This window comes from Engystomops pustulosus, chromosome 4, assembly GCF_040894005.1.
Source record: "Engystomops pustulosus chromosome 4, aEngPut4.maternal, whole genome shotgun sequence".
Lineage (NCBI taxonomy): Eukaryota > Metazoa > Chordata > Amphibia > Anura > Leptodactylidae > Engystomops > Engystomops pustulosus.
Window position 1 is genome coordinate 57,495,106 of NC_092414.1, and position 26,367 is coordinate 57,521,472.

The following is a 26,367-nucleotide window of genomic DNA, read 5'->3' on the forward strand; positions in this document are numbered from 1 at the left end:
TTGCTACCGTTGTGTTTAGCTCTTAGTGACACACATATCCACCTCAAACACCAAAGTGGGAAAATTTATTAGGGGTTTGATTTCAATTAGGCACAGTCTGCCATTTACTTTTTATTTTACGTTTATTTTTTTAAAAACTCAGTGTCATTTCATCTTGCATAGTAGTGTGCTTTCATACTTGGCTAGAAAATAGCCATAGGAGAATCCAAACAGCTTACTTACGCCTACAGTAGCGTTATATATATTTGATTTCTGGTTGATCTGCTGGTGGCTGTACTTGCTGCAGTGCATCTACTAGCAAATTGTGAGCAATTTGTAGTGAGACTTGCGACCGCTGTGTTTTGCGCTTAGTGACGCACATATCCATTGCAAAGACCGAAGTGGGAAAATTTATTAGGGGTTGGATTTCAATTAGGCACAGTCTGCCATTTCCTTTTTTATTTTACGTTTATTTTTTTAATAACTCAGTGTCATCTCATCTGGCATAGTAGTGTGCTTTCATACTTGGCTAGAAAATAGCCATAGGAGAATCCAAACGGCTTACTTACGCCTACAGTAGCGTTATATATATTTGATTTCTGGTTGATCTGCTGGTGGCTGTACTTGCTGCAGTGCATCTACTAGCAAATTGTGAGCAATTTGTAGTGAGACTTGCGACCGCTGTGTTTTGCGCTTAGTGACGCACATATCCATTGCAAAGACCGAAGTGGGAAAATTTATTAGGGGTTGGATTTCAATTAGGCACAGTCTGCCATTTCCTTTTTTATTTTACGTTTATTTTTTTAATAACTCAGCGTCATCTCATCTGGCATAGTAGTGTGCTTTCATACTTGGCTAGAAAATAGCCATAGGAGAATCCAAACGGCTTACTTACACCTACAGTAGCGTTATATATATTTGATTTCTGGTTGATCTGCTGGTGGCTGTACATGCTGCAGTGCATCTACTAGCAAATTGTGAGCAATTTGTAGTGAGACATTGCGACCGCTGTGTTTTGCGCTTAATGACGCACATATCCATTGCAAAGACCGAAGTGGGAAAATTTATTAGGGGTTGGATTTCAATTAGGCACAGTCTGCCATTTCCTTTTTTATTTTACGTTTATTTTTTTAATAACTCAGCGTCATCTCATCTGGCATAGTAGTGTGCTTTCATACTTGGCTAGAAAATAGCCATAGCAATAGGATAGCATCGTTTGGTTTTAAAAACTAAAAAACAAAAAAACACAAAAAAAAGTTAAAAAAAAATTAAAGTTATAACTCTCATTTTAAAAATGTTTAACTCGAGGGCTAGGGGTAGAGGACGAGGGCGGGGACGTGGGCGTCCAACTACTGCAGGGGTCAGAGGCCGTGGTCCTGGGCGGGGTGAGACACCACCTGCTTATGAGGGAGCAGGGGAACGCCGCAGAGCTACACTCCCTAGGTTCATGTCTGAAGTTACTGGGACTCGTGGTAGAGCACTGTTGAGGCCAGAACAGTGCGAACAGGTGATGTCGTGGATTGCCGACAATGCTTCGAGCAATTTGTCCACCAGTCAGTCTTCCACGCAGTCCACCCATGTCACCGAAATCGGCACTCCTCCAGCTCCTGCACCTCAGCCTCCTCCCCCCCAGTCTGCCCCCTCCAAGGAAAATTTGGCATTTGAACCGGCATACTCTGAGGAACTGTTTTCTGGACCCTTCCCACAGTCACAAACCACTTGTCCGGTTGCTGCTGAGCAATTTTCCGATGCCCAGGTTTTCCACCAGTCGCAGTCTGTGGGTGATGATGACCTTCTTGACGTAGTGGAAGAAGTGTCTAAAGAGGTGTCCGACGATGAGGAGACACGGTTGTCAGACAGTGGGGAAGTTGTTGTCAGGGCAGGAAGTCCGAGGGGGGAGCAGACTGAGAGATCGGAGGATGATGAGGTGACAGACCCAAGCTGGGTTGATAGGCCGGGTGAACACAGTGCTTCTGAGACAGAGGAGAGTCCTCTACCAGAACAGGTTAAAAGAGGCAGTGGTGGGGCCAGACGGAGAGGCAAGGCCAGAGCTGGTGCATCAGCGCCAAATGTGTCAACTAGTGAAGCTCCCGTGGCGAGGGCTCCTGCGGCGAGGGCTAGATTTTCAGAAGTCTGGAGGTTCTTTAAGGAAACACCGGATGACCGACGGATTGTGGTGTGCAACATTTGCCAAACCAGGATCAGCAGGGGTTCCACCACTACTAGCTTAACTACCACCAGTATGCGCAGGCATATGAATGCTAAACACCCCACTCAGTGGCAACAAGCCCGTTCACCTCCGGCCGTGCACACCACTGCTCCTTCCCCTGTGTCAGCTGATAGTCAGCCCCCTGCCCAGGACCCTGCCACAAAAACCCCATCGTCGCCTCCACGATCCTCCACAGCATCCACCAGCGTTCAGCTCTCCATACCCCAGACGCTGGAGTGGAAACGCAAATATAGTGCAACCCACCCGCACGCCCAAGCCCTTAATGTCCACATCTCCAGATTGCTTAGCCTGGAGATGCTGCCCTATAGGCTAGTAGAGACCGAGGCCTTTCGCAACCTCATGGCGGCGGCCGCCCCTCGGTATTCGGTCCCCAGCCGCCACTACTTTTCCCGATGTGCCGTCCCAGCCCTGCACCAGCACGTGTCAGACAACATAATCCGTGCCCTGACCAACGCCGTTTCTGACAAGGTCCACCTGACCACGTACACGTGGACGAGTGCTGCCGGGCAGGGCCACTATATATCGCTGACGGCACATTGGGTTAACTTGGTGGAGGCTGGGACCGAGTCTGACCCTGCGGCTGGTCATATACTGCCGACGCCGAGGATTGCGGGGCCTACCTCGGTCCAGGTGTTTCAGGCCTACTATGCCTCCTCCTCCTCCCACCCCTCCTCCACCTCCTCCTCCTCCGAATTACCATCCGTGGGCATGGCGCCATCAGTCGGTAGCTCTAGGCACAGCAGCAGTGCCGTCGCTAAGCGACAGCAGGCGGTGCTCAAACTGCTGAGCCTAGGCGATAAAAGGCACACCGCCCAAGAGCTATTACAGGGCATCACGGCGCAGACTGATCTGTGGCTGGCACCGCTGAACCTGAAGCCAGGCATGGTTGTGTGTGACAACGGCCGTAACCTGGTGGCGGCTCTGCAACTCGGCAGACTGACACATGTGCCATGCCTGGCCCATGTGTTAAATCTGATAGTTCAGCATTTCCTCAAGACATACCCCAATCTGTCTGATTTGCTCACGAAGGTGCGCCGCATCTGTGCGCATTTCAGGAAGTCCAGCACAGATGCTGCCACTCTCAGGGCAGCGCAGCGCCGCCTCCAACTGCCCGCTCACCGACTGTTGTGCGACGTGCCCACGAGGTGGAATTCAACACTGACCATGTTATCCAGAGTTTACCAGCAGCGCCGAGCGATTGTAGACTGCCAGATGTCAACTTCCACCAGAACTGGCAGTCAGGTCAGTCAGCTTCCTTAAGTCTACAATGAGGAGTGGACGTGGATGTCTGATATCTGTCAGGTGCTGAGTGACTTTGAGGAGTCAACACAGATGGTCAGTGGCGATGCCGCCATCATCAACCTCACCATCCCGCTGCTTGGCCTGTTGAAAAACTCTCTGATCAGCATGAAGTCGGAAGCTTTGCGCTCGTCACAAGAGACGGGGGAAGAAGATTCCCTTGTTGATAGCCAAAGCACCCTTAGGTCTGTTTCTCAGCGCATATCGGAGGAGGTGGAGGTGGAGGAGGATGAGGAGGAAGAGGAGGAGAATGTTGGCGAGACACAAGAGGGGACCATTGTTGAGTCCTTCACTGTTCAGCGTGTATGGGCAGAAGAAGAGGAGTTGGAGGAGGAGGAAATGGACAGTCAGGCCAGTGAGGGGAGTGAATTCTTACGCGTTGGTACTCTGGCGCATATGGCAGATTTCATGCTAGGCTGCCTATCCCGTGACCCTCGCGTTCAAAGAATTTATTCCAGCACCGATTACTGGGTGTTCACTCTCCTGGACCCACGGTACAAGCAAAATCTTTCCACTCTCATCCCTGGAGAGGAAAGGAGTGTGAGAATGCATGAATACCAGCAGGCCCTGGTTCACAAGCTGAAACAGTATTTCCCTTCTGACAGCGCTAGCGGCAGAGTGCGTAGTTCTGCGGGACAAGTAGCGAGGGAGAGTAGGCGAGCAGGCAGCTTGTCCAGCACTGGCAAGGGTACGCTTTACAAGGCTTTTGCCAGCTTTATGTCACCCCAGCAAGACACTGTCACCTGTCCCCAGTCTCGGCAGAGTAGGGCTGATCTTTACAGAAAGATACGGGAGTACGTAGCTGACCATACCATCGTCCTAAATGATCACACAGCTCCCTACAACTACTGGGTTTCAAAGCTGGACATGTGGCACGAACTGGCGCTGTACGCCTTGGAGGTTCTTGCCTGCCCTGCCGCTAGCGTCTTGTCCGAGCGGGTTTTCAGTGCAGCTGGTGGCATCATCACCGATAAGCGTACACGCCTGTCGACTGACAGCGCTGACAGGCTGACGCTTATTAAGATGAATAAAGCCTGGATTTCTCATAATTTCCAATCTCCACCAGGTGAAGGAAGCTCAACCTGAATAATTTATCCACTCCTCCTCCTCCTCATTTTCCTCCTTCTCCTCCTCTTTGTACAGTAAAGCAGAGGAAACTGGCTATTTTTTGACAGGGCCCACTGGCTCTAGCTATAGTACTTTATGCATTTAATTTTTCTGGAGGGCCACCTACCCGGTCCTCTGTTTTAAACAATTTTTGGGAGTGCCACATACAGGCACTCAATCTATTCAATTTTTCTGGAGGGCCACCTACCCGGTCCTCTGTTTTAAACAATTTTTGTGAGTGCCACATACAGGCACTCAATCTATTCAATTTTTCTGGAGGGCCACCTACCCACTCCTCTGGTTTGAAAACTTTTTTGGACTGCCACATACAGGCACTCAATCTATTCCATTTTACTGGAGGGCCACCTACCTGCTCCTCTGGTTTGAAAAGTTTTTTGGACTGCCACATACAGGCACTCAATCTATTTCATTTTTCTGGAGGGCCACCTACCCGCTCCTCTGGTTTGAAAACTTTTTTGGACTGCCACATACAGGCACTATCCAAATTAAATTGTCTCCATAGCAGCCTCCACACGTTGTCTCCATTGCTACCTCCAAAAGTCGTCCATATAGCTGCCTCCATACATCGTCCCCTTATCAAACGAGGTGTGTCAGGCAGAAATTTGGGTTGTTTTCATGGATTCCACATCAAAGTTGTTAACTTTGTCGCCACCCTGCTGTGTTATCCACAAAATATACTGGCAAACTTTTATCATTTACCAATATTATTTCAGCGCTTCTTGTGCATCTGTTTACATTCCCCTCACCCGGCATATCCTAAACTTATAAGAACGCTACTACACTTGATCTTATACAAAAGGTTCTTAGAAGTGCTGTTTGGGGAGTAGCCTAGAGACAGGGGCTTGGATTGGCGAAAGCTCGCCTGGCAGCGGAGCGCCAGCTCCATGCGCATCATGCGCTTCTTGCGCATCTGTTTACATTCCCCTCACCCGCCATATCCCAAACTTATAAGAACGCTACTACACTTGATCTTATACAAAAGGTTCTTAGAAGTGCTGTTTGGGGAGTAGCCTAGAGACAGGGGCTTGGATTGGCGAAAGCTCGCCTGGCAGCGGAGCGCCAGCTCCATGCCAAGATCCAACTAACATAGTTTTAACTGCAGCACCTTTAATCTACTACTAGTTCACTGCCTCCATACATGGTCCCCTTATCAAACGAGCTGTGTCAGGCAGAATTTTGGGTTGTTTTCATGGCTTCCATGTTAACTTTGTCGCCACCCTGCTGTGTAATCCACAAAATATACTGGCAAACTTTTATCATGTACCGATATTATTTGAGCGCTTCTTGCTCACCTCCTTTGGTTCCTCTCTGCCACCCATTGGTTTGAAGCCTGAGTCCATTTAGAGTATGTCGCCATGCCACTCTTTAGCCTGCCGCTGCTGCCGCTGCCTCTGCATGCCGTCCCCTATAGTGTCAGGGTCAATTATTAGATGTTTTACATGCTATCTAGCTTCATTCTGTCACTCTGTCACGGCAATGCTTTTGCCCATAGTTTGGGCATAATGGTGCGATTAAGCAGCCTCAGAGGCATCCATGCATGCTGCCCCTGCTGTTTCCTGTCCATTTCCGTGGTGTTTCCATCCTTTTCTGAGGTTCCCAGGTGTTTGGCCAAGCTTCCCTGTGCAGAGCCTTGGTCCCCTTGAAAAATGCTCGAGTCTCCCATTGACTTCAATGGGGCTCGTTATTCGAGACGAGCACTCGAGCATCGGGAAAAGTTCGTCTCGAATAACGAGTACCCGAGCATTTTAGTGCTCGCTCATCTCTATGCATGACCTTTTTTTCTGTATATCCACCTGATTTGGGGTTGATTTCAGCCATTACTGCTATAGTCATAAATACTGGGATTACCAGAGTGCATCCACGTATCCATGCTTTCATCTTGCTTGTTTGTAATATGTTCTTCAACACCCTGGTTTGTGCTGATTTAGACCTATTAAAATGATTTCAGCAGGAACATACTGTATGTTTCCATTGTATACATGTTTTTTCATAAACAATGCAGATTAATAATCTATAATGTCTGTGGCTCAAGGCACATCAGATATTTGTAGATCTTATCTGGTCCCTTCCTTCTCTCATCCCCATAATTGTCCTCTGAAAGCCATAATTGCAGAGGTTTGATGTGTATTTTTATGATCCCCAGGGAGATAATCGAGTCTATCATTCATTTGGTTAGTTAGTAGCAATGGATTCTTTATTGTTTAATAAGCAAATATTGACGTTTAAAGGGCAACAACAAGAAGAAAAGCTGACTACACAAACATGATTGTCCTGTCATGCCAAGTTCAGGAAATGTAATATTTTCAGAGACTGACATGGTAGGAATATAAGGAAATATAAACTAGAAAAATAATCGGTACATAATGTACTTGGAGAACCAAGTGCAGAGATAGGTCTTATGTGTTAGTTTGGTGTAAGCTTTCCTTGTAGTTCATAGCAACCAATAAAAACACAGCTCTGATTTTGTGCTATTGAGATTCTCTGATGTGCTGATATGTAAGTCTCCCGTGTTATAGACCTTCTTCTATTTGATGTTAGAGGAGTAGAGGTCCTGTCAAATGCTTTTCTCTTAGAAGCCTACATTCGGAAATGTGATGGCCACTTACCCTCTTAGGGCTTAATTTCTTCAGTCTTTTGGGATTTCTGGTATTATTTTCTACATTTCATTTTTCAATCTTTCCAACAATGGAAAAAAAAACTGAATGTCAGAAGGTTTGTACAATAGCATTCAGGTCACAAGTCTGAACTCTGAGCTTTACTTGTCGGAGGGTATGTTCTCTATTTGATGTTTCTATGGTTACCAAAAGACAAGCTATCATACATACTAAATGTAAACCACTTATGTTTCTGCTGCACCTATTAGGGGAAAAGCCAAAATAGTTTTTAGAGTGTCAGGTCAGATTTGGCTTTGATAAATCTGGAATATGAGGCTTGGGTGTAACTACAGTTGTAGCAGCCATTGCAGCTGCTATGGGCCCACAGTGTCAGGGGGCACGGAACCTGACCTGTCACACTAACGGACGGAGGATGCGCACCATTATATACACATGATGCTGCACATCTTACAGCATTTACTAAGGGTCATTCGCCAGCTTTCTGTCTGCCTTTGCACGTTCTTTTTAGTGCAAACTGCCTGCACCACATTTTTGGCACGCAACCCTTTTGTAGCTCAGCTGCACTAGGCATCATGAGACACAAATTAGGGGGCGTCCAGGGCTCAGTTGGACCATGCGCCAGATTTTACATGCAATGTCCGACAGAATGCCCCGTGTTTAAGATTCACTAACATAAATGTATGAGTGTAAAAATGTGTGTATGAATGTAGAACTATAGGTGTGTGTGTGTGTGTATTAGTGTATAAATGTGTGTATGAATGTAGAACTATAGGTGTGTGTGTATTAGTGTATAAATGTGTGTATGAATGTAGAACTATATGTGTATGTGTGTGTGTGTATTAGTATATAAATGTGTGTGATACTAAACTTGTGTGTACTATTATCTATATATTTTTTTAAGGGGAAGGGGTTCCCATGAAGAAGTCTGCTATGGAGCCCTGACTCTAATAATTACACCACTGATACGAGGTGCTAAGGTCTGCAGTATATTTGCACATTTTTGTTGAAAAGTCAGACAAAAAGCGCAACTAGTTTACAACAATGATCGTCATGAGTCCGACTTGAACTAATGTGGCACTGGTAGGAAGAAGTGTAAAGTGCAGTAGGTGGGCAGAAGATTCCAAAAAGGTGCAAACATGGTGCAAAACAGCCTATGCAACAATTCTGCGAAGAATTACAATGATACATTCCTCCAATGTGTACAATAGATAAGAAATTATGATATAATGGTTCTGCTGTGGTACCTGCAGGCTACCATTGGCTGGTCAAAGTAAAGCCTGTTTCCGGTGATGGAGGTAGCCTGTTTTGTGTGCAGGAATTGGTACCAATTGGATCCTTGCTTTCCATTGGGACAAGGATCACTTATCTGAAATTTTCTCCCAATCAGAATTTCATTCAGTGACTTCTCTACTTTAGTTGTTTGCTCAAAACAAAGTGTGAAACGTCAGTAATAAATACTTGGTTACTGTGGTACGTGGGCTATTTGTTGACAACTGCACAAGAAGAGCAGAATAATATTTATTTCAAGAATTTTCTTGGGGAGAGAGACTGGTAAGACGGAGCTTCACTACTGCATTACCGTGGCAACAGGGATCCAACCTGGATTATTAAGACAAAATATTACCTAATGAAAGCGGGAACAAAGGCTAAAAGGGTAAACAACATCCATAAACCCTTCAATAAACAAACAGCCACATCTAACCTTTTCATTGACCTTTTATGTCTGTTACAGAACTCCCGGAGCATGACAAGTTCTCCATGAGGTTGTTTAATAAAGATTTTTAAAAACCCTTATGTCTGGAGCAGTAATAAATGGACAAAACATTGCAGTTTATTATTATGATCTATAAAAAGCAATAAATAAACTCATAATAAAATTTGTGCTGGAACAAGTTGTGATGAGTCTTGAGAGGAAGTCTAACAAATGTATTTGTAGCCATTTAACTTATTAGCTTCTTATTAGAAAAAACATCAGAAACATCACTCTCGTCTCTTGTTCCTGAATAATGTAAACATGTATCCTCTTAGCATTATACAAACATACAAATTATCATTCCTGAAAATTTGATAAAAAAAAAAGAAAAAACCATCCGTTTTTATGTATAGATCCATGACGTCTTTATCATCTGGGAAGGGAGTAGGGAGGCATTCGTAGAATTGGTACAGGACCTTAATCACAATAATATAGGCCTACGCTTTACATATGAAATTCACCCCTCCTGTCTCCCCTTTCTTGACGTCCAAATTATGAAAGCAGCATCAGGCGACCTACAGACCACAATCTTCCGTAAGCCCACTGCCACAAACTCCCTTTTGCGCTGGGAATCTCATCATCCCCCAGCTCTTAAAAGGGGTATCCCATTTGGGCAATACCTGAGGATCCGTAGGAACTGCTCAACTCCACACGAATTTAAACACCAAGCCAATGACTTAAGGACCCGCTTCCGCAACCGCGGATATCCTGACTACATTCTGCGCCAAGCCTATCAACGGGCACTCACCACAAACCGTGCCAGTCTCCTGGTCCCCAAGGTCAAACCCCAGGAGGACTCCATTATCCGTCTGATAGGCACCTATGATAGCGCCTCGAATCACGTCAGGGAGGTGCTATCAAAACATTGGCACATCCTCAGGATGGACCCTGATCTTACCTCCCACTTACCCGATACCCCGAGTATCACATTTAGACGCGGTCGGAATATCAGGGACAGGTTAGTCCACAGCCACTACACTCGGCCAGCTGCCCCTACATCTTGGCTTAGCAGGGAGATCAAAGGATGTTTTCGGTGCAGTGGCTGCATAGCCTGCAATGTAATTCAAAGTGCACGTAGCTTTGACAGCAATGTGACAGGCGTTTCCTACAACATCCGTAGGTTCATCAACTGCCACTCTAGAGGTGTCATCTACCGGGCAACATGCATATGCGGGAAGGAATATATCGGTAAAACCTTCAGGGAATTCCGTCGTCGAATAGGCGACCACCTGGGGGACATCAGACACGGGAGAGATAAACCCCTTTCGAGACACATGATGGAAGTACACCACGGTGACACCAAGGGACTCACCTTCATTGGAATTGACCTAGTGGACCCTCCACCTAGAGGCGGGGACTGGGATCGTATCCTTCTGCAGAAGGAGACCCAATGGATTTACCGCCTTAAAACTATGTCCCCCTCGGGCTTAAACGAGCAACTCAGCTTTGCCTGCTTTATTTGATCCACCTTGGTCCACATCAATAATTGTACCCATCCCATTACGATCTCCAAAAAAGATCTACCCATACTAGCACTATCTCCCAATGGGTTACACATGCTGACTTATGGTTGTGCCAGTCTCACTCTATGTGACTATTATTCTTTGATTTTGATTCTAAATATGTTCTCAATTGTATCTTTTTAAATCCTGTTTTACAAGACACCTGTACACTAAGTCCTCTCTGCAGCCAATTTCTGGCCTTATAAGGGTCACCTACCTGTGCCCCTTACTGCCCGCTTATATTCCTGGACTCCTATCTCGGGGAGATGATGCGCATGAATTGACGCATCCTGGGGTGGCGGTGCGCACAATTGGGCGCACGCCGCGACGTACTGCGCCAGTTTCGTCGCGGTTTTCCCCTGCGCCCGTACTGCGCATGTCCGCTCTGGGCGCCATCTTTCTGTAGCCCAAACTAGGCACACAGATCCCGCCCCTTAGGGGCGTGGTTATGACGCTTCCCCTCAATAAAAGGCCGGGCCTCTCACTCACCAGTGCTCCATTATGCCTCATGTGTTCCACTGACATCTTGGGCACCACGCCGGACGCTAAGCGCAGCATCTGGCGTTTCTAAGTCCAGGCACCTATGGTCCATGCCAACCATTCTTTGGAACGGACCCTCTTGATCCGGCCACTGCCCTAATTTATCTCAAGGTAAGATTGATCTCACTACAGACTTCACTTGTCTGTTTGCAACCACCACTAGTTTTGTTTACATTTGTTTACATTGTCTACTATTGTTTACAATTATGGATCATCTTTCCCTAAAAGTTCCTGATGCACTCTGTTCACAGATTATTTAACACCATTTTGCTGTCTTCAGCCGAGACATCTATATAGGCTTTTGAAGCAGGTTATTCTGGTAAGATAATACTTATATTTATATATGCTTTAGCATGCAGGTTTGCAGTCTCACTGTGGAAGGTTATTACAATCTTCTCCTTTGTGACTCTCTCCACCAGGTCTCCTTTTGCCCCTGATGAGCCCAATTGAAGAGGCGAAACATGACATGGTTCTCAAGACCAGATGTGACCCTGCAGCTACACATTTTTTACCTGCCTATTGCCATTAATACCCACCATTTTCACAATAGAGGACACATCTATCTTTCCCCTCTAGATAGGTCGGGTACTTGTTGCATCACAAGAGACTCTTTTCTGGACACCTCCTTCCCCCCCCTCCTCCCCCCTCCCCTGTATTAGGGTCAGAGGGCCGTTGGTAGGGATAGGCTCCAGACGGGGCGGCAGCCATCTAGGGCTGCGGCTCCGTGGCGAGGTTCGAAGGGTTGGACAGGGACCACTCATCTTTAATACTAGGGTCTTATAGGGTACCCCGCACTCTACACCCTGGAGTGCCCCACCCCCACCCCTTCTTACCATTGTCTCATTCTCTCGGAGTTTCCGCACCACACATCTTCTTTAAGCATCGATACATTATCACAGACGGTATCTTTTCTGCATGACATTCGGCATCCCGCAATGGGATAACCTCTGCAGAACCACATATACCCAGAAAATTGTGAGTGCCACTCTGCATCATCGGTGCCTACACCCATTATACGGCATCATCCTCACGAACACTGGTAACTGACACATCTATTTTTGTATTTAATATTTTTAAGGATATTTTGCATTAAAAGCTAAGTTTTATATTGGTCCTCCACTTTCCTTGTACTCTTTATGTATAGATCCAATACAAATCTTTATTAATTCATCCATAAAAAAATCATCATAGCGTAGCAAACAGTAAAAAGCCAGTTAAAAAGTCTGTGGGACAATAAATGCAATACAATATCCCACAAAATAGAATACATAGAGGACTGATACAAATATAAGAAAGAATATAAGAAAAAAAAAAATATTCCATATATAAGCAGCGTGGTCCTGTAGTACTGAACACATGAATAAATAGACAGAAATACATTGGTTATACCATACCAAATAGATGGACAACACAAAAAGTAGCCCAAACACTTGTTTTGCAATAGCGCTTCCTCTACACAAACAGGCGGTGCTCTCGTCTGCCAGCATGCTATTGCCAACACATTGGGGCACATTTACAGCATTTAACAGCGGTTTTTGGCGCACGCAATTCAAACTAAGCGCAGGATTTAAAATTCAAATTGTGTCACAAGACATGCACTCACATACACCGGGAAGAAGAAGGCAAACTCCGGCAGACCTGAGTGGGGAAGCGACAGATGCAGGTTATCAGGCGCACAACCTTGGTGAATTGCGCTGGACTTCATCCTCATCGGACAGTCTGGATCGGGGATCGCGGCAGGACCGGGTAAGTAAATGTGCCCCAATGGGTTTAGCCATTTAAGTGCCGCTTGGGTGGGGGAATTGAGCCAAATTTAGGCCTCAACCCGCAAAGTGCACCAACTGAGCGTGTTTCCTGACAATCTTTAATAATAAGTTGGTATCTATTTACCAACTGTGTAGAATCCTAAAAAAAATGCTCACCCAAGTACATTTTAAAGAATTTGACCTGTCATGCAGCATATAAACATGAAATACAATATATGACATCAAAAAGATTAAGACAACCCTTATCATCGGTTCTTCTTCAACCTTTGATGACAACCTGCAACTAGTTTTTGTAGCCTTCTGTGAGGTATTTGCAGCAGTAGTTCATTCAAGCTCTTTTTAAAGTGTAAGCGTCATTCTGAGCAAAAAAAAAAAACTAAAAAAACATAATTCTGCTCCAGGTGTCCCTGGGAATCATTCCTTAAAGTATTTTGCCTCTCGGTCCTCATTTAGTACCTTTTTTGTCCAATAGCAACCATGGTTTCCAGCTCTCAAAATAAATACAATCGGCAAGAAGGACGGGCAGGACCTGCCTCCTGTCACCTCATCACAAGCAGCTGCTGCTGACCAGTGAGACTAGAGCTATCTCTCATATCTATCTATCTCATATCTTTCTATCTATGAATCTATGTATATCCTATCTAATATCTATCTATGTATAACCTATATATCTATGTATCTACCCATCTATCTATCTCATATCTATCTGCCTATCTATGTAAAACTTTAGCACAGTACATGTAGGGACAGCTTGAAGACTTGGAGAGTCTCTCCTGCCATTTCCTGCTATGGAGTGTGAGGTGATGGGGGCTGTGATGGATCTGCATCTTGTGTCTGTGTGGATTATTTGTTTATACACAAGTGCAGGGAAAGCTGAGGTAGAGATAAGAGTGTAGGTGTTTGGTCACTACATTAGTTAGGGTTCCTGTAAACCGCTGAGAGCAAGGAGAGGGGGGTGTCTCATTCTCCCTCCATAGTCAGCTCCTCAGTGAAGACGGAATGTGCCTAGCAACAGCTATCTGAGGAGTCACTGATATCAGGGGGAAGTCTGCAGAATACAAGAGGAAGAAGCAAGATTCAGTTAACTATTCCAATTACAAAAGTGCTTAAAATTACTTGCCCAACAACACATAAAAAGTTTTTTGAAATGACGGTTACTCTTTAAATATTGGTTTGAGATAAGGGCCTGTCATACCCGCTTCAAGAACTTTACCACTGAAGAGAACCTCTCATCAAATGATAACATACCTTTTGGGAAGATTTTTCTAATATACTTCATAAAAAACTTCTATTTACTTTGTTAAGAAACAGGTTTCAAAATCCCTCCTCAGCTGTAGTGTTTGTCTATGCAAGCTGAATATGGCTTAGAGTTACATGTAGCAACATTCTCTTCAGTGCATCTTTGTTCTCTTTACTATGTACAGCAATTTTTTTGTGATATTTAGTACTTATCTAGCCTTTACTACAATATCCCCACATATAGTTTACTGCTAACTCTTGTAACAAACAGCACAGCGTATCTCTCCCTGAAGTCTGTCACTTTTAACTTCTTCAAGATAAGGAGAGAAAAAGTATGAAGGAAGAGATACGCTGCCCTATGCATATACAGTATATATACATATTGTTATATACCAAGAATAGTTCAGACAACCTAAAGAGGTTACCCCTTGAAGAAGCTTTTAACGATGTCTGGTCTTTTTTTAACAAATTAAGAAAAATATATCCCCAACACATCTCATATACTTTAAAGAGTAACTGTTAAGATTTTTTTTCCACAAATCAATAGTTCTTGGGATGTAAAACAACTTTGCCTATTATCTTTACCTATATCCAGTAGTTTCTTTGCTATACCCCTGTGATTACCTCATTGCTGCTTCCTGCTGAAAAGCCCTGGAGTCCATAGTATACCTCCTGCGAGGGGAGTGGCTGCTGCTTCCTGCTCACTGGGGACGCGGTCATGTCACAGAAATCTCAGATTAATGAGGTACAATATTTCCATTGTTCCCTATAAGTCCATCCATCCCAGTCTGTGATTCTACAGAACTTTTTCTGTCTCTCCCTGCACCTCATGCTGCTCCCCTCCCCCACCTTGTACTCACACTTTGTGCTCTGTGCAGATAAGCCATTTACCATTAGTGCTAACACAGCACAGGCTATAGACTTCATGTAACTGGTTTACTTATGATTTCTTTCACTTATTACATGTTCCCTGCTCCTCCATGTAATGGAAGATGCCAGGCTACACACCATATACATCCTGCATGTGTACTGTGCAGAATTCAATGGAATTACTTGTGGGAACCTAAATGGATTTAATGCTAAGTTACTTTGAGAGAGAACACAAGGCATCATGGGATCTGTGGGCAAGCTAGCTGGCCTCAGCCTGAGGGAATAGACTGAGAAGGGCCAAACCAGCTGAGAAATATTTCACAGCATGAAGTAAGCAAAATGGGGGGTTGAGTAAAATGTTAACACTTTCAACAGGGCCTTGTAATGGAGCTCACTTTACTACTAGTCCCCATTAGTGTGACTGGATAGAGTGCATGAGCCAGGAATAATAAAAAAAAATAATCATAATCGTTTCATCTTCTGAGCCTGTAATGTAAAGGAGTTTCCCCCTTTTATTGTTTGTGTAATGAAATGTCCTGCAAAATTCCAATATCAATTTCTCACGCTTTACTAGGTCTCTGCTTGATATCATGCAACAGGAAGCTACATTTTTTACTTCCTGTGGATAAAAACCGGTCCCTGGTCATGTGATGTCACATAGGTGCACGGCTTGTTATAAATCAAATACCAAAGTATTGGAATTAAATATTCAGATCTATTGTTCCATATGACTGTTTGTACTCTGTAATGTATTATTTTATTTGTATATGTCCCCTATATGTGTATATGTGCTACGAATATGATGGCAAGTAACAAGTAACCTCTATAGGAGACTGACATTGCCACAAATCCCAAAAATACAACATACTGAGGCCCCTTCCACTTGCGTTGCATATTACGTCAGAGTTTGATCAGGGAGTGATCAGGGTTTGGTCAGTGAAAAACTGACATTTTGCATCAGAGTGCAATCAGTTTTCAGTCAGAGTTTGTTCAGTGTCTCAGTTTTTCACTGCAATTTCAATGCGTTTTTCACGCGCAGGTAATGCGTGTGAAAGGACTCAGGACTGAGCTCTATCTTTTCTATGGCAATTGCTGTGTGAAAAACGCATTGCACTTGCGTGTGTCTCAGAGTGCAATGCGTTTTTGATGCATCTCCATAGACTTGTATGGTGCGTCTGAAAAGACCCATTGATTACAATGGGTCAGAGTGCAATGCAAGTTCTGCACGTCAAAAGCATGCGCAGAAAACGTGCGTGAAAAACGCAAGTGTGAAAGGGGCCTAAGTAAGCAAAAAAAAAAAAAAGGGGGAAATGTATGTGGATGGCTAATAAACACTACTGTGATGGCGAAAAAATATAATTTTCCATAGCGTCCCCCATGACGGCCCCAACTGGAGGATGACCCTTGACCTCTGTAGGGACAGGAAGCAGAGAGGTTAAATACCCCACCCCGGCATCCGTACACCAGTGGCTTCCTGTCCCTACACAGGGCAGGGAGTAGAGAGAAGTCTCTCCTCATCCCCAGTAGTTGGGACGGTGAGGGGGGACCAGTGTGGCGCAGGAAATTGTTCCTTACCCTAAGGCAGTCTCGGCCTCGATCGGACTTCGGTCCTTTCCTCTGCCACAAGACAGAGATGCCTTCCTCTCCGGCTCTGCCCGCGGCTCTGCGCAGCTAAGGACACCCGGAGCGTGTCCATCGCGGAAGTCACGTGGACCGGCCACCGTCCGACTCTGGTGACGACTTCCGCCGGAAATGACGGGACCGGATGTGACGTCACGATGGCGCGACCCGGAAGCAGGAGCGTGGAGCGGTAAGCTTGAAAAAGCAGGTATTCACGTTGATCTGAGGTCTAATAGTCGCACTCTGGTCCTGACGAGAGTAGTCGCTATAATCGGACGCTATTCTGAGCATTTTCCAGCCAACAAGGTCGGTTAACATGCTGTATGGTTGCCTCGTTTGTGTCATATGTATTATATACAATTCAGGTCTATATAGACATGTGTATGTTTCTCTTAGGGGCTTGTGCTGTGTAACCCTCATTTCAAGATACCTCAGGTACCCCTTTGTTATATTCCACCTGGGTAAAAATGTCACAGTCTATCTCACATGTCTATAATTGTTTAGGCTTGCTGATATCTGTGGTCCCACAATTGGGAATATGGAGACACATGGCATGGAGGCTTCGAGTTTGGACCTCATATCCTTGAACCCTGTAAGTAGGGTCAATTTGGGATAGGGTGGTGGGTCACCCACATGTCCCTATATTGTCACATGAGGTGTCCGGTTAAGGACTAATTACTTCTCCTTCTCCTTGGTAGGAGCCCAGGGAAAAGGAGAAGGATAAAGGGAGAGCTAAAGATCAGTCCGGCACTAAGAAAACCACTTCCAGAAAGTGTAATATGTGCTTAGAGAAACTCCCTACGGACTATAAAAAGCCGGTCTGTAAAACCTGCGTGGATAATCTACTCAGGGAAGAGAGAACCTCATTCGTGGATGAAATGCGTAGTTTTATCAGGGAAGAAGTGAAAACATCTATAGCATCGTCCATGACAGCTTTCATACCTCAGGAGCCTCCACATAAAAAACAAAGAGTTATAGAATCCATGTCGGATTATACATCAGACTCAGAAGGGACCAAGGAATCTATGGATATGGAGCCAGGTCCCTCCAATTCAGCAAGTAGAATGGAGTCGAGATATTTGTTAGCATCCGAAGATCTGGAACCCTTACTAAAAGCTATGAGGGATACCCTCAAAATTGAGGAAGTAGAAGAGACCAAATCTATTCAGGACGAATTATTCGGACTTCTTAAAGTTAAGAAAAGGCGAGTGTTTCCCATAAATGACACTCTTAAGGAACTAATCCTAGAAGAATGGAGAGAACCGGAGAACAAAATCTCCATATCTAGAGAATTTAAAAATCGACTCTCTTTTGATGAAACAGAGGCCAAAATTTGGAACGCTACCCCTAAAGTAGACATCCAGGTCACAAAAATGACCAAGAAGACGGACCTCCCGTTTGAGGACGCAATCCAGTTAAGAGATCCCCTGGATAGGAAGGCGGACAGCCTTCTAAAGAAGACATGGGAGTGTGCCATGTTGAATCTAAAATCAAATATTGCCACAACATCTATGGCGCGGACTCTCTTTCATTGGATTACCGAATTGGAAGGTCATATTAGAGACGGCACTCCTAGGGAGATGCTATTGAGTACATTTTCAACGTTGAGAGCAGCCACAGCCTTCATCGCGGATGCTTCAGCGGAAGGAGTTAGAATAAGTGCCAAGGAAGGGGCACTATCAAATTCAGTCAGAAGATCACTTTGGCTTCGCCAGTGGACTGGTGATTTCAGATCGAAGTCAAAGTTATGTGGTATTCCGTTTGAAGGGGAATACCTATTCGGCTCTGAACTTGACACTCTTTTGGAAAAAGCGGCGGACAGGAAGAAAGGGTTTCCGGAATCCAGAAGTAACCAAAGAAAGCAACCCTTTCGAGATTCTAAGGACAGAAAACAGCCCTTTAGAGGGAAAGGCAAACAGGGCAGATGGAGCTACCCTAAAGGAGGGAGAGGAAGGGGCTTCCTTCTCAGTGCCAGCAACTCGGGCCCAGTGTTCAGAAAACAATGACGCCAGGGTGGGGGGAAGATTATTGAAGTTCCACTTCCAATGGACTCGGATAACATCAAATCCCTGGATACTAAATATTCTTCAGGAAGGTTACCATCTAGAATTAACCTCTCTTCCCCCCAGAAAATTTGTTTTGACAGAGCAGCCCTCAGAAAACCTCTCAAACTCACTGTGGTCGGAGATACAAAAACTTATTCAGTTGGATGTCATCATCCCAGTAGCCCAGACACAATTAAGGGAGGGACACTACTCTCCCCTCTTCTTTATAAAAAAACCGAATGGCTCTTTCAGGATGATTTGCAACCTGAAGAATCTGAACAGGTACATACGGTATCGGAAGTTCAAGATGGAAACAGTGAGCTCGGCGGTCGTTCTGATCCAACCAGGAGCATATATGTGTACGATAGATCTGAGGGATGCGTATTACCATGTGCCAATACATCAAAAATCTCAAAAGTTCCTCAGATTCGCAGTACGATCACCTTGGGGAGAAGAGGTCCACTATCAGTACAAGGCACTGCCTTTTGGGATTTCTTCGGCCCCCAGGACTTTCACAAAAATCATGATCGAGGTGATAGCTTTCCTGAGGCGAAAAGGGATTCTAGTCATCCCCTACCTGGACGATCTGTTACTGGTGGCCGGTTCAAAACAAGAGCTTATACACCACCGAGATTTCACAATGAGGATCCTACAGCAGTTAGGATGGATAATAAACCTGGAAAAGTCCAAACTAAATCCAAGCACAGAAGTTGTGTTCCTAGGGACATTATTGAATTCGATCCAGCAGATGTCCTTCTTACCACCAGAGAAGGCAACAAGACTAATGCAACATGTTGTAATGTTTCAAAAAAAGAAGTCACTGCATGATAAGGGAAGCCATGAGGATACTGGGCCTTATGACATCTTCGATACAATGTGTACAGTGGAGCCAAAGTCACACCAGAGTCCTTCAAAATTGGATATTGGCGGCCTGGGACAAAGATCCCCAACATCTAAATCAAAAGATCCAGATTCCGGAAGCGGTCAAGAAATCCCTGGAGTGGTGGATAGATACTTCCAACCTGGAAAGAGGGATATCGTGGCATCCCTGGCCAGTGATAAATATCCAGACGGACGCAAGTCGGTCAGGATGGGGAGCGGACATAGCAGGCATTCCCGTTCAGGGTCTATGGGCGTCCTCAATCAGATCCCGGTCCTCGAACTTCCGAGAACTGAGAGCTGTTCTAGAGACTTTAAGAGCAAGTGCTCAAAGCCTGAGGGGAAAGCACGTAAGAATTTATTCAGACAACACCACCACGGTGGCTTATCTCCGTCATCAGGGGGGTACCAGGAACCCCGATCTCCTCAGTCTTTCAGACAAGATATTCATCTGGGCAGAAACCAACATCCGCTCCCTCTCAGCTACCCATCTAAAGGGAGAAATGAATCAAATAGCGGACTATCTCAGTCGTCAGACAATAGACCACAACGAGTGGTGTCTAAACGAGAACATCTTTTCAAGTCTCACACAAAAATGGGGACGACCAGTAACAGATCTGTTTGCCACCAGCAAAAACACAAAAGTTCCTCATTTCTTCTCTCTGCATCCAGATACTCCGGTTTGCCAAAGGGATGCCTTCAGCCAGTCCTGGAGCGGACCGCTAATGTATGCCTTTCCTCCTATACCTCTCATAGTGTCAGAGTGATTCAGAAGATCAGAGAAGACCAAGCAAAGGTTATACTCATTGTTCCCTGGTGGCCAAAGAGGAACTGGTTTCCGTGGCTAGGAAAGATGGCATTGGAAGAACCTGTCATGCTGGAACCTCTAAACCATCTTCTGTTCCAGGGTCCAGTTTACCATCCACATCCACAGGCTCTCCGGCTCTCGGCATGGATCCTGAAGGGAGATTGCTAAGATCCAGGGGGCTATCAGACAAGGTAATTTCCACACTCAAAGCGAGCCGCAAACCAGTTACCCACAAAATCTATGCCAGGATATGGGGAAGATTTGTGTCTTTTTGTGGCAGGACTCCTCCTAACCAAATGTCCCCTAATGTCTCACAGGTGCTAGACTTCCTGCAAGCAGGGTTTGACAAGGGCCTTAAGACGAATTCCTTAAAAGTCCAAATTTCAGCTCTCAGCGCCTTTTTCGACACTCCATTAGCCGAAAATAGATGGATCCAAAGGTTTGTCAAAGCTACGGCTAGACTAAGACCTCATATAAAACAGAATATCCCCAATTGGGATCTTTCATTAGTACTGGATTATCTCACAAGAATACCGTTTGAACCTCTAGAGACGGTTAAACTTAGAGAGTTAACGCTAAAACTTACCTTTCTCATAGCCATAACAACAGCTAGGCGTTTGGGTGAGATCCAAAGTTTGTCTATTAAAGAACCATATCTTAAAATATGTGAAGATAAGATTGTACTAATGTTAGATAAAGCCTTTACTCCTAAAGTAGCTTCATCTTTTCATCGTAACCAAGAGATTATTCTACCTTCATTCTGTCAGAATCCAAAACATGCCAAAGAACAGGAGTGGCATACGCTAGATGTCAGAAGATACCTTCTACATTATCTCGAAGTTACCAAATCCTGGAGAAAAGACAACAACATTCTCCTACAATTTAAAGGAAAGAGCAAGGGCAGAAAAGCTTCAAAGGCATCCATCGCCAGGTGGATAAGAACAATCATCAAAGAAGCTTATGATGCCAACAACCTGGACATTTCAGGGACTATTAGGGCCCACTCGACCCGAGGAGTGGCAGCCTCCTGGGCGGAGAAACGGGGCGCCTCATTAGAGGACATATGTAGAGCAGCTACCTGGTCTACTCACCTAACTTTTGCCAGACACTATAGGCTAGATGTTCAAAGTGCTAGAGACCAGTCCTTCGGAAGGAAGGTCTTACAAGCTGTTGTCCCACCCTAATTATTTATCTGGTACATCTCCAGTTGGGGCCGTCATGGGGGACGCTATGGAAAAGGAGAATTATTCTCACCGTTAATTCGGTTTCCATTAGTCCACCATGACGGCCCATATATATTTCCCACCCTGTAATTTAAAAAAGTTAAAATTGCCTATTTGTTCTGTGTGCATTGATAACATACGATAAATGGGTTGCATCCAAGGCCGGTGTAGTTATTTGGTAGCCACTGGTGTACGGATGCCGGGGTGGGGTATTTAACCTCTCTGCTTCCTGTCCCTACAGAGGTCAAGGGTCATCCTCCAGTTGGGGCCGTCATGGTGGACTAATGGAAACCGAATTAACGGTGAGAATAATTCTCCTTTTTTTTAAAATTTGCAAGTACATTTAAAAACATTTAAAAGCAAATAGAATCATGTGCACATACAAATGCATGATAATACGGTCAGGTACCATGCAATACGCTACATACCCCCTGTAATATCTATAGGATCTGGTCTGCTATTATGCCAGTAAAGTGTGTGTGCCCGCTGTAATAGACAAAGTATGTCTAGTGTGGGATGGGCTAAATATGGAAAATAAAGTATATAATATATAATGCCCCTACAATAAAGAACCAGTAATTAGAGGAATAATTTACAACAATTCAAAGAATGGATTGGACCTCTGCAAACCCATACATGAGGTCCTTTATATGTTTCTCCTATACAGTGAAACTCCTGACCACTTGCTGCATCATTTCTCCATTAATATTATGAGGATGTGTTGTTGCTCCCTACTTACCCAGTGACCAGGAGCATCACTGCAGGCAAAATCAGGCTTTGTTGATGTCCAGGTTATTTTGTCTTCCCTTTAATTACTAATCTTCTCTATTCTGTTTTTTTAGTAGATTTGTCTAGAAAGAGCTGAACAAGAAGGTTTTCTGTATCTACAAAGATCCAATCATATTAAACCTGTAAAATAAGGGTAAATGGCAACATAGTCCATACAGTAAATCATCGCTGCAATCATCTCTATCTTTCTGAAGCCACAAGCATCAATCAGGTAGGATGCAAAGACTCTGTTTTCCCAGTTGGAGTATTCTGGATATAAATCAGAGGCACGGATCACTGTGTACTCTTCATGTCCGGAATGTATTATTACCACAAAATGCTTCATATCTCTCATCTGTATTTATCCTCTCCCAAGGATGCACATAACCAACGGTAGTTTGATTGTCTACTTCAATGGAAAAGATTGTTCAGGAATATACTGTATGTAGCAATTTAGCTTTTACATTTACTAATACGAATTATAACGCACTTTTTTTTTACTGAATACAAATGTGCAGATCTAGTAACTATCTATATCTGATCATATCTCTTATCCAGTTTTATTGTTCCTTGCTCATTTTTATGTAGACCTTACATCTTGTTGTATCTGCCTAAAGGAAATCTAGCATTAAAATCAACCTTTAAAATATTACTAATAAGCCATTAGGGCTCTGATGGGCATTATTAGAGCCCCTCTGTGCTATAGCTTCACAGACTGTAACACTGTGTCCCCCTCTCCTCTCTGCTACTGGCACTCCCCCTCGCTCTGCCTTCTGTAATCTCACACTGTGGGAAGGAAAAATACTCCGGTAACAGCCTGTAAACCATGGATTGCATACCGTATTTTTCGGACTATAAGGCGCACAAAAAATCCTTTGATTTTCACAGAAGACAGTGCGCCTTATAGACCAGTGCGCCTTATATATGAACCATACTTACAGACAACAGCTGCCTTGAACTGTGCACAGGTCTGCCACCTGCTGGTCACTCATCCTTATAATCAGGTGCACCTTATAATCCGGTGCGCCTTATAGTCCACAAAATACTGTAATTAATAAAAAATTGATTTTAAAAGGAATGAGGCCATGGATAACAAATATAAGATTACTGCAGTGATAGTGCTTGGTTTATCAAGTGGATTTTGATAGTGGATTTCTTTTAATAATGTATAAGTATTTATTAGGTGAATCTATTCTTTACTATACGCCACTATTTTTATTAATACACAATAATATAATGTTGTTGTAAGATTACACAGCGCCCATAGCTCTACTGCTCTTTCTTCCATGTAGCAGCAGCTGCTGTGAGTCTCCAGACAGATATTGTTTGCTGCTCTCATATCCATCTGGGTACTGAGAAGAATTTCCTAATTAAGTTTATAGTTTCAGCTAACTACAAGGAAGAGGCTGACGATGAAGTGAATGAACTTAAATGAACAGTTGTAAATTCTCAATCACTTTCTTGTTTTTTTTGTAAATTCTGATACTGGGGAGGGGGAGGTGTAAAAAGACCTTGTTTAGAGCAAATTTTAAAATTTCTCTGTATCCAGTGCAAGTTTAAGTTTGCTCAGGGATTTCACTGTACTTGACCTCAAGCTACAGCTTTGCAAGGGTTATTTAGAGACGTTCATCAACAAGCTATCTGCATTGTCTCTTCCATGTCCTCTCCCTTCATCTGTGGCAGTTTCCTTCTTGGATACGACAGTCATCCAAAGGATGCAAAGCGCTTTAGGCAGCTAAATGCAGGGAGCGTATACAGGGGCGTAACTAGGTGAGGCTGCGCCCCATACCAAACTTCTGAATGGGGCCCTCTTCCTGCTTACAAATATATGTAATACACCAGGGGACTAGGAGAGGCATTCCTGCTTAAAAATATACATCTTATAATATATGGACACGTTTCTATATCTGTATATATAAACATACAGTTCTTCAATCATACACACACATTTATACACGCGCACTACACATCACATATACACACACATACAGTGCCATATACAGACGTAAAGCATGTATACACACATACAGTATATACACATTACAGATACACACATATATACACACACATATTTAATGTTGCACATCCTCCATTTTTTAGTGTCAGGTCGGATGATAGGGCCCCCTGACACTGTGAGCCCCATAGCAACTGCTCAGGCAAAAGTACCTGTAGGACTTGCAGACTCATACAGTCATTTTGCTTCTATCAACATACAGAGTGATTTATGCTGTAACAGTTTTCCATGGCTCACACTTGACATTTTTAGCAGTTATTCTAGCAACTGGATTTTAAAGGATATGGATATTTCTTATCCATGGCCTCCTTCCTTCTAAAATCAACTTTCCATCAACATCTTCCACTCATTTTTGTAGAGCTAGTAAACCTCTTTAAAGGGAACCTGTCTCCAGATTTCAACCCATCAAACTAATATGGTATGACATGTCCCTTCTAGAATACACCACTTTAACTCTCCAAAAAATTGCCTCCAAAGTCATATGAAAATGAGGTGAGAAGAGTCATATTTTGCCTGAGATGATTCAAGCTTATTGGCTGCCAGGGGAGTTTATTATGTTTGGTTCTGTAATATTTATTAAAATGCTCTTGGTGTCATAATAAAGATAAGAATCTCATCTTTTATGTCACATCTGATTTTTGGTGTTGTGAGCTACAGACAGTAAAAAAGAAGTGGGAATTGGATTTTTATCTGTAGCTCACATCAGCAACTATATCTCTGCTTCTGTAGAGGAACCACAAGATGTGTCAAGAAAGATGCAATGTGACAAGAAAGATGCAATGCTTATCTTTACTATGACGCCAAAAGCATGAAGATAGGGGGTCTGAAGTGAACTTCCCCCAGCAGCTTGTAAATATCACAAATCTTTTAGAATTATAGGGTATTTTTTGTTGCGCAATTTAAAAAATCTTTTTAGTGTTTTTAGAATTTTACATACTATTTAGTATTTTGTTTTATAAATTTTCAAACTAACTCAAAATTACCATTACAAATCAATTCACTATTGTCGCTTGGATAAATAATATGTGTCTCAGGAAGTTTTGCATGGGGTGGGTGAGGGAGTTTTTACAAATTAATTATGTTTGTATTTGTTTGTCTTTTATGATCTCATAAGGGACATATAGAGAAATTAAATACAAAGGGACATTATCACCTTTTTATTTCTCTTTACACGTTTTCTGCTGTAACTGGGACATCTATAAGACCCCGTGTGGGGCAAATATCTAGAGCAGAATGAGCAGCTCTTTTTAACTCTTTCATGCAGCTGAGACATTCAGCTCTCTGTAGTGAAGAAAAGAGAAGGCCGTAATAAACCACTTCTGTCTCCTCTCTATGGTCTCAGATTTTCTCTGACAGCCAGAAACCAGTGAATGTTGCAGGAGCAGGAGAAACTGCAGTGACGCCGAAAGATTTCATTTCACACTGGGTACACAACCTGTATCCTCTAAAAATGGTTGTCGGTCATTTAAGGTGTTAATAGCTTTTATATATATTATCCAGCTGAAAATCTAACATGCATGGCAACACATGATGATAATGTCATGGAAAGGGAAACATGTAGTTTTGCAGCATCTGGGGAGATCTTTGTAAGTTACTATATACCCGATATTCAGGCATGGGGAAATCATAAATGTCATATTTTGATTTAGGAAGATTGTACTGCTAATAGGATTCATTTAATCAGTATCCAGATTTAGAACAATGGAATGACTGCTGTTATGGTAATGCATATAATTATACCTGTGTCTATATGCCGTTTCACAATACTCCCATTCGTAATTTTAATATTGCTACTTTTAATATGAAGCTATTATGCTGATAGCTTCTGATCCAGCAGGATTCAGAGATATGAGGATCTGGGGACAGTAGGTCAGTCAATGACTGGCATACAAGGTAAGAATGGGGAGGAGAATAGTGAGTGGTGCTGAGAGATAATACACACTGCATACTGTATGATTAGGAGTGAGGCAATGATGAGTATATCGCTGTGGGCGCTTAAATGGCCAAGAGAGAATAAAATACACAAAATGAAGAATGCATCACATACTCAGTAGTGGTAGTCTGGCTGTGGGAAATCAATGAAATATCC

General features: G+C 43.8%; 1 protein-coding gene and 1 long non-coding RNA gene across 3 annotated transcripts in view; both read left to right on the forward strand.

Annotated features, from left to right (window-relative positions):
- Nucleotides 1-16,318: 16,318 nt before the first annotated feature.
- On the forward strand, nt 16,319-21,614 carry LOC140126465 (uncharacterized). 2 transcript variants are annotated; one of them, XM_072145962.1, is made up of 2 exons: nt 16,319-17,133; nt 17,240-21,614. In XM_072145962.1, the coding sequence occupies exon 2, from the start codon at nt 18,840-18,842 to the stop codon at nt 20,439-20,441; it is 1,602 nt and encodes a 533-aa protein (XP_072002063.1). In that variant the 5' UTR covers nt 16,319-17,133; nt 17,240-18,839; the 3' UTR covers nt 20,442-21,614. Both variants share the same exon structure in this region, with proteins under 2 accessions (XP_072002063.1, XP_072002064.1).
- Nucleotides 21,615-22,343: 729 nt separating this feature from the next.
- Nucleotides 22,344-26,367, forward strand: part of LOC140126468 (uncharacterized) — a 30,215-nt gene continuing 26,191 nt past the window's right edge. The window contains exon 1 of the long non-coding RNA XR_011854841.1: nt 22,344-22,496. This is a non-coding gene — a long non-coding RNA (uncharacterized lncRNA). The remainder of the gene's footprint in view (nt 22,497-26,367) is intronic.

What these genes read in the sequence shown, in the direction of transcription:
- LOC140126465 (XM_072145962.1), top strand. Translation starts at nt 18,840, where the DNA reads ATGATTTGCAACCTGAAGAATCTGAACAGGTACATACGGTATCGGAAG.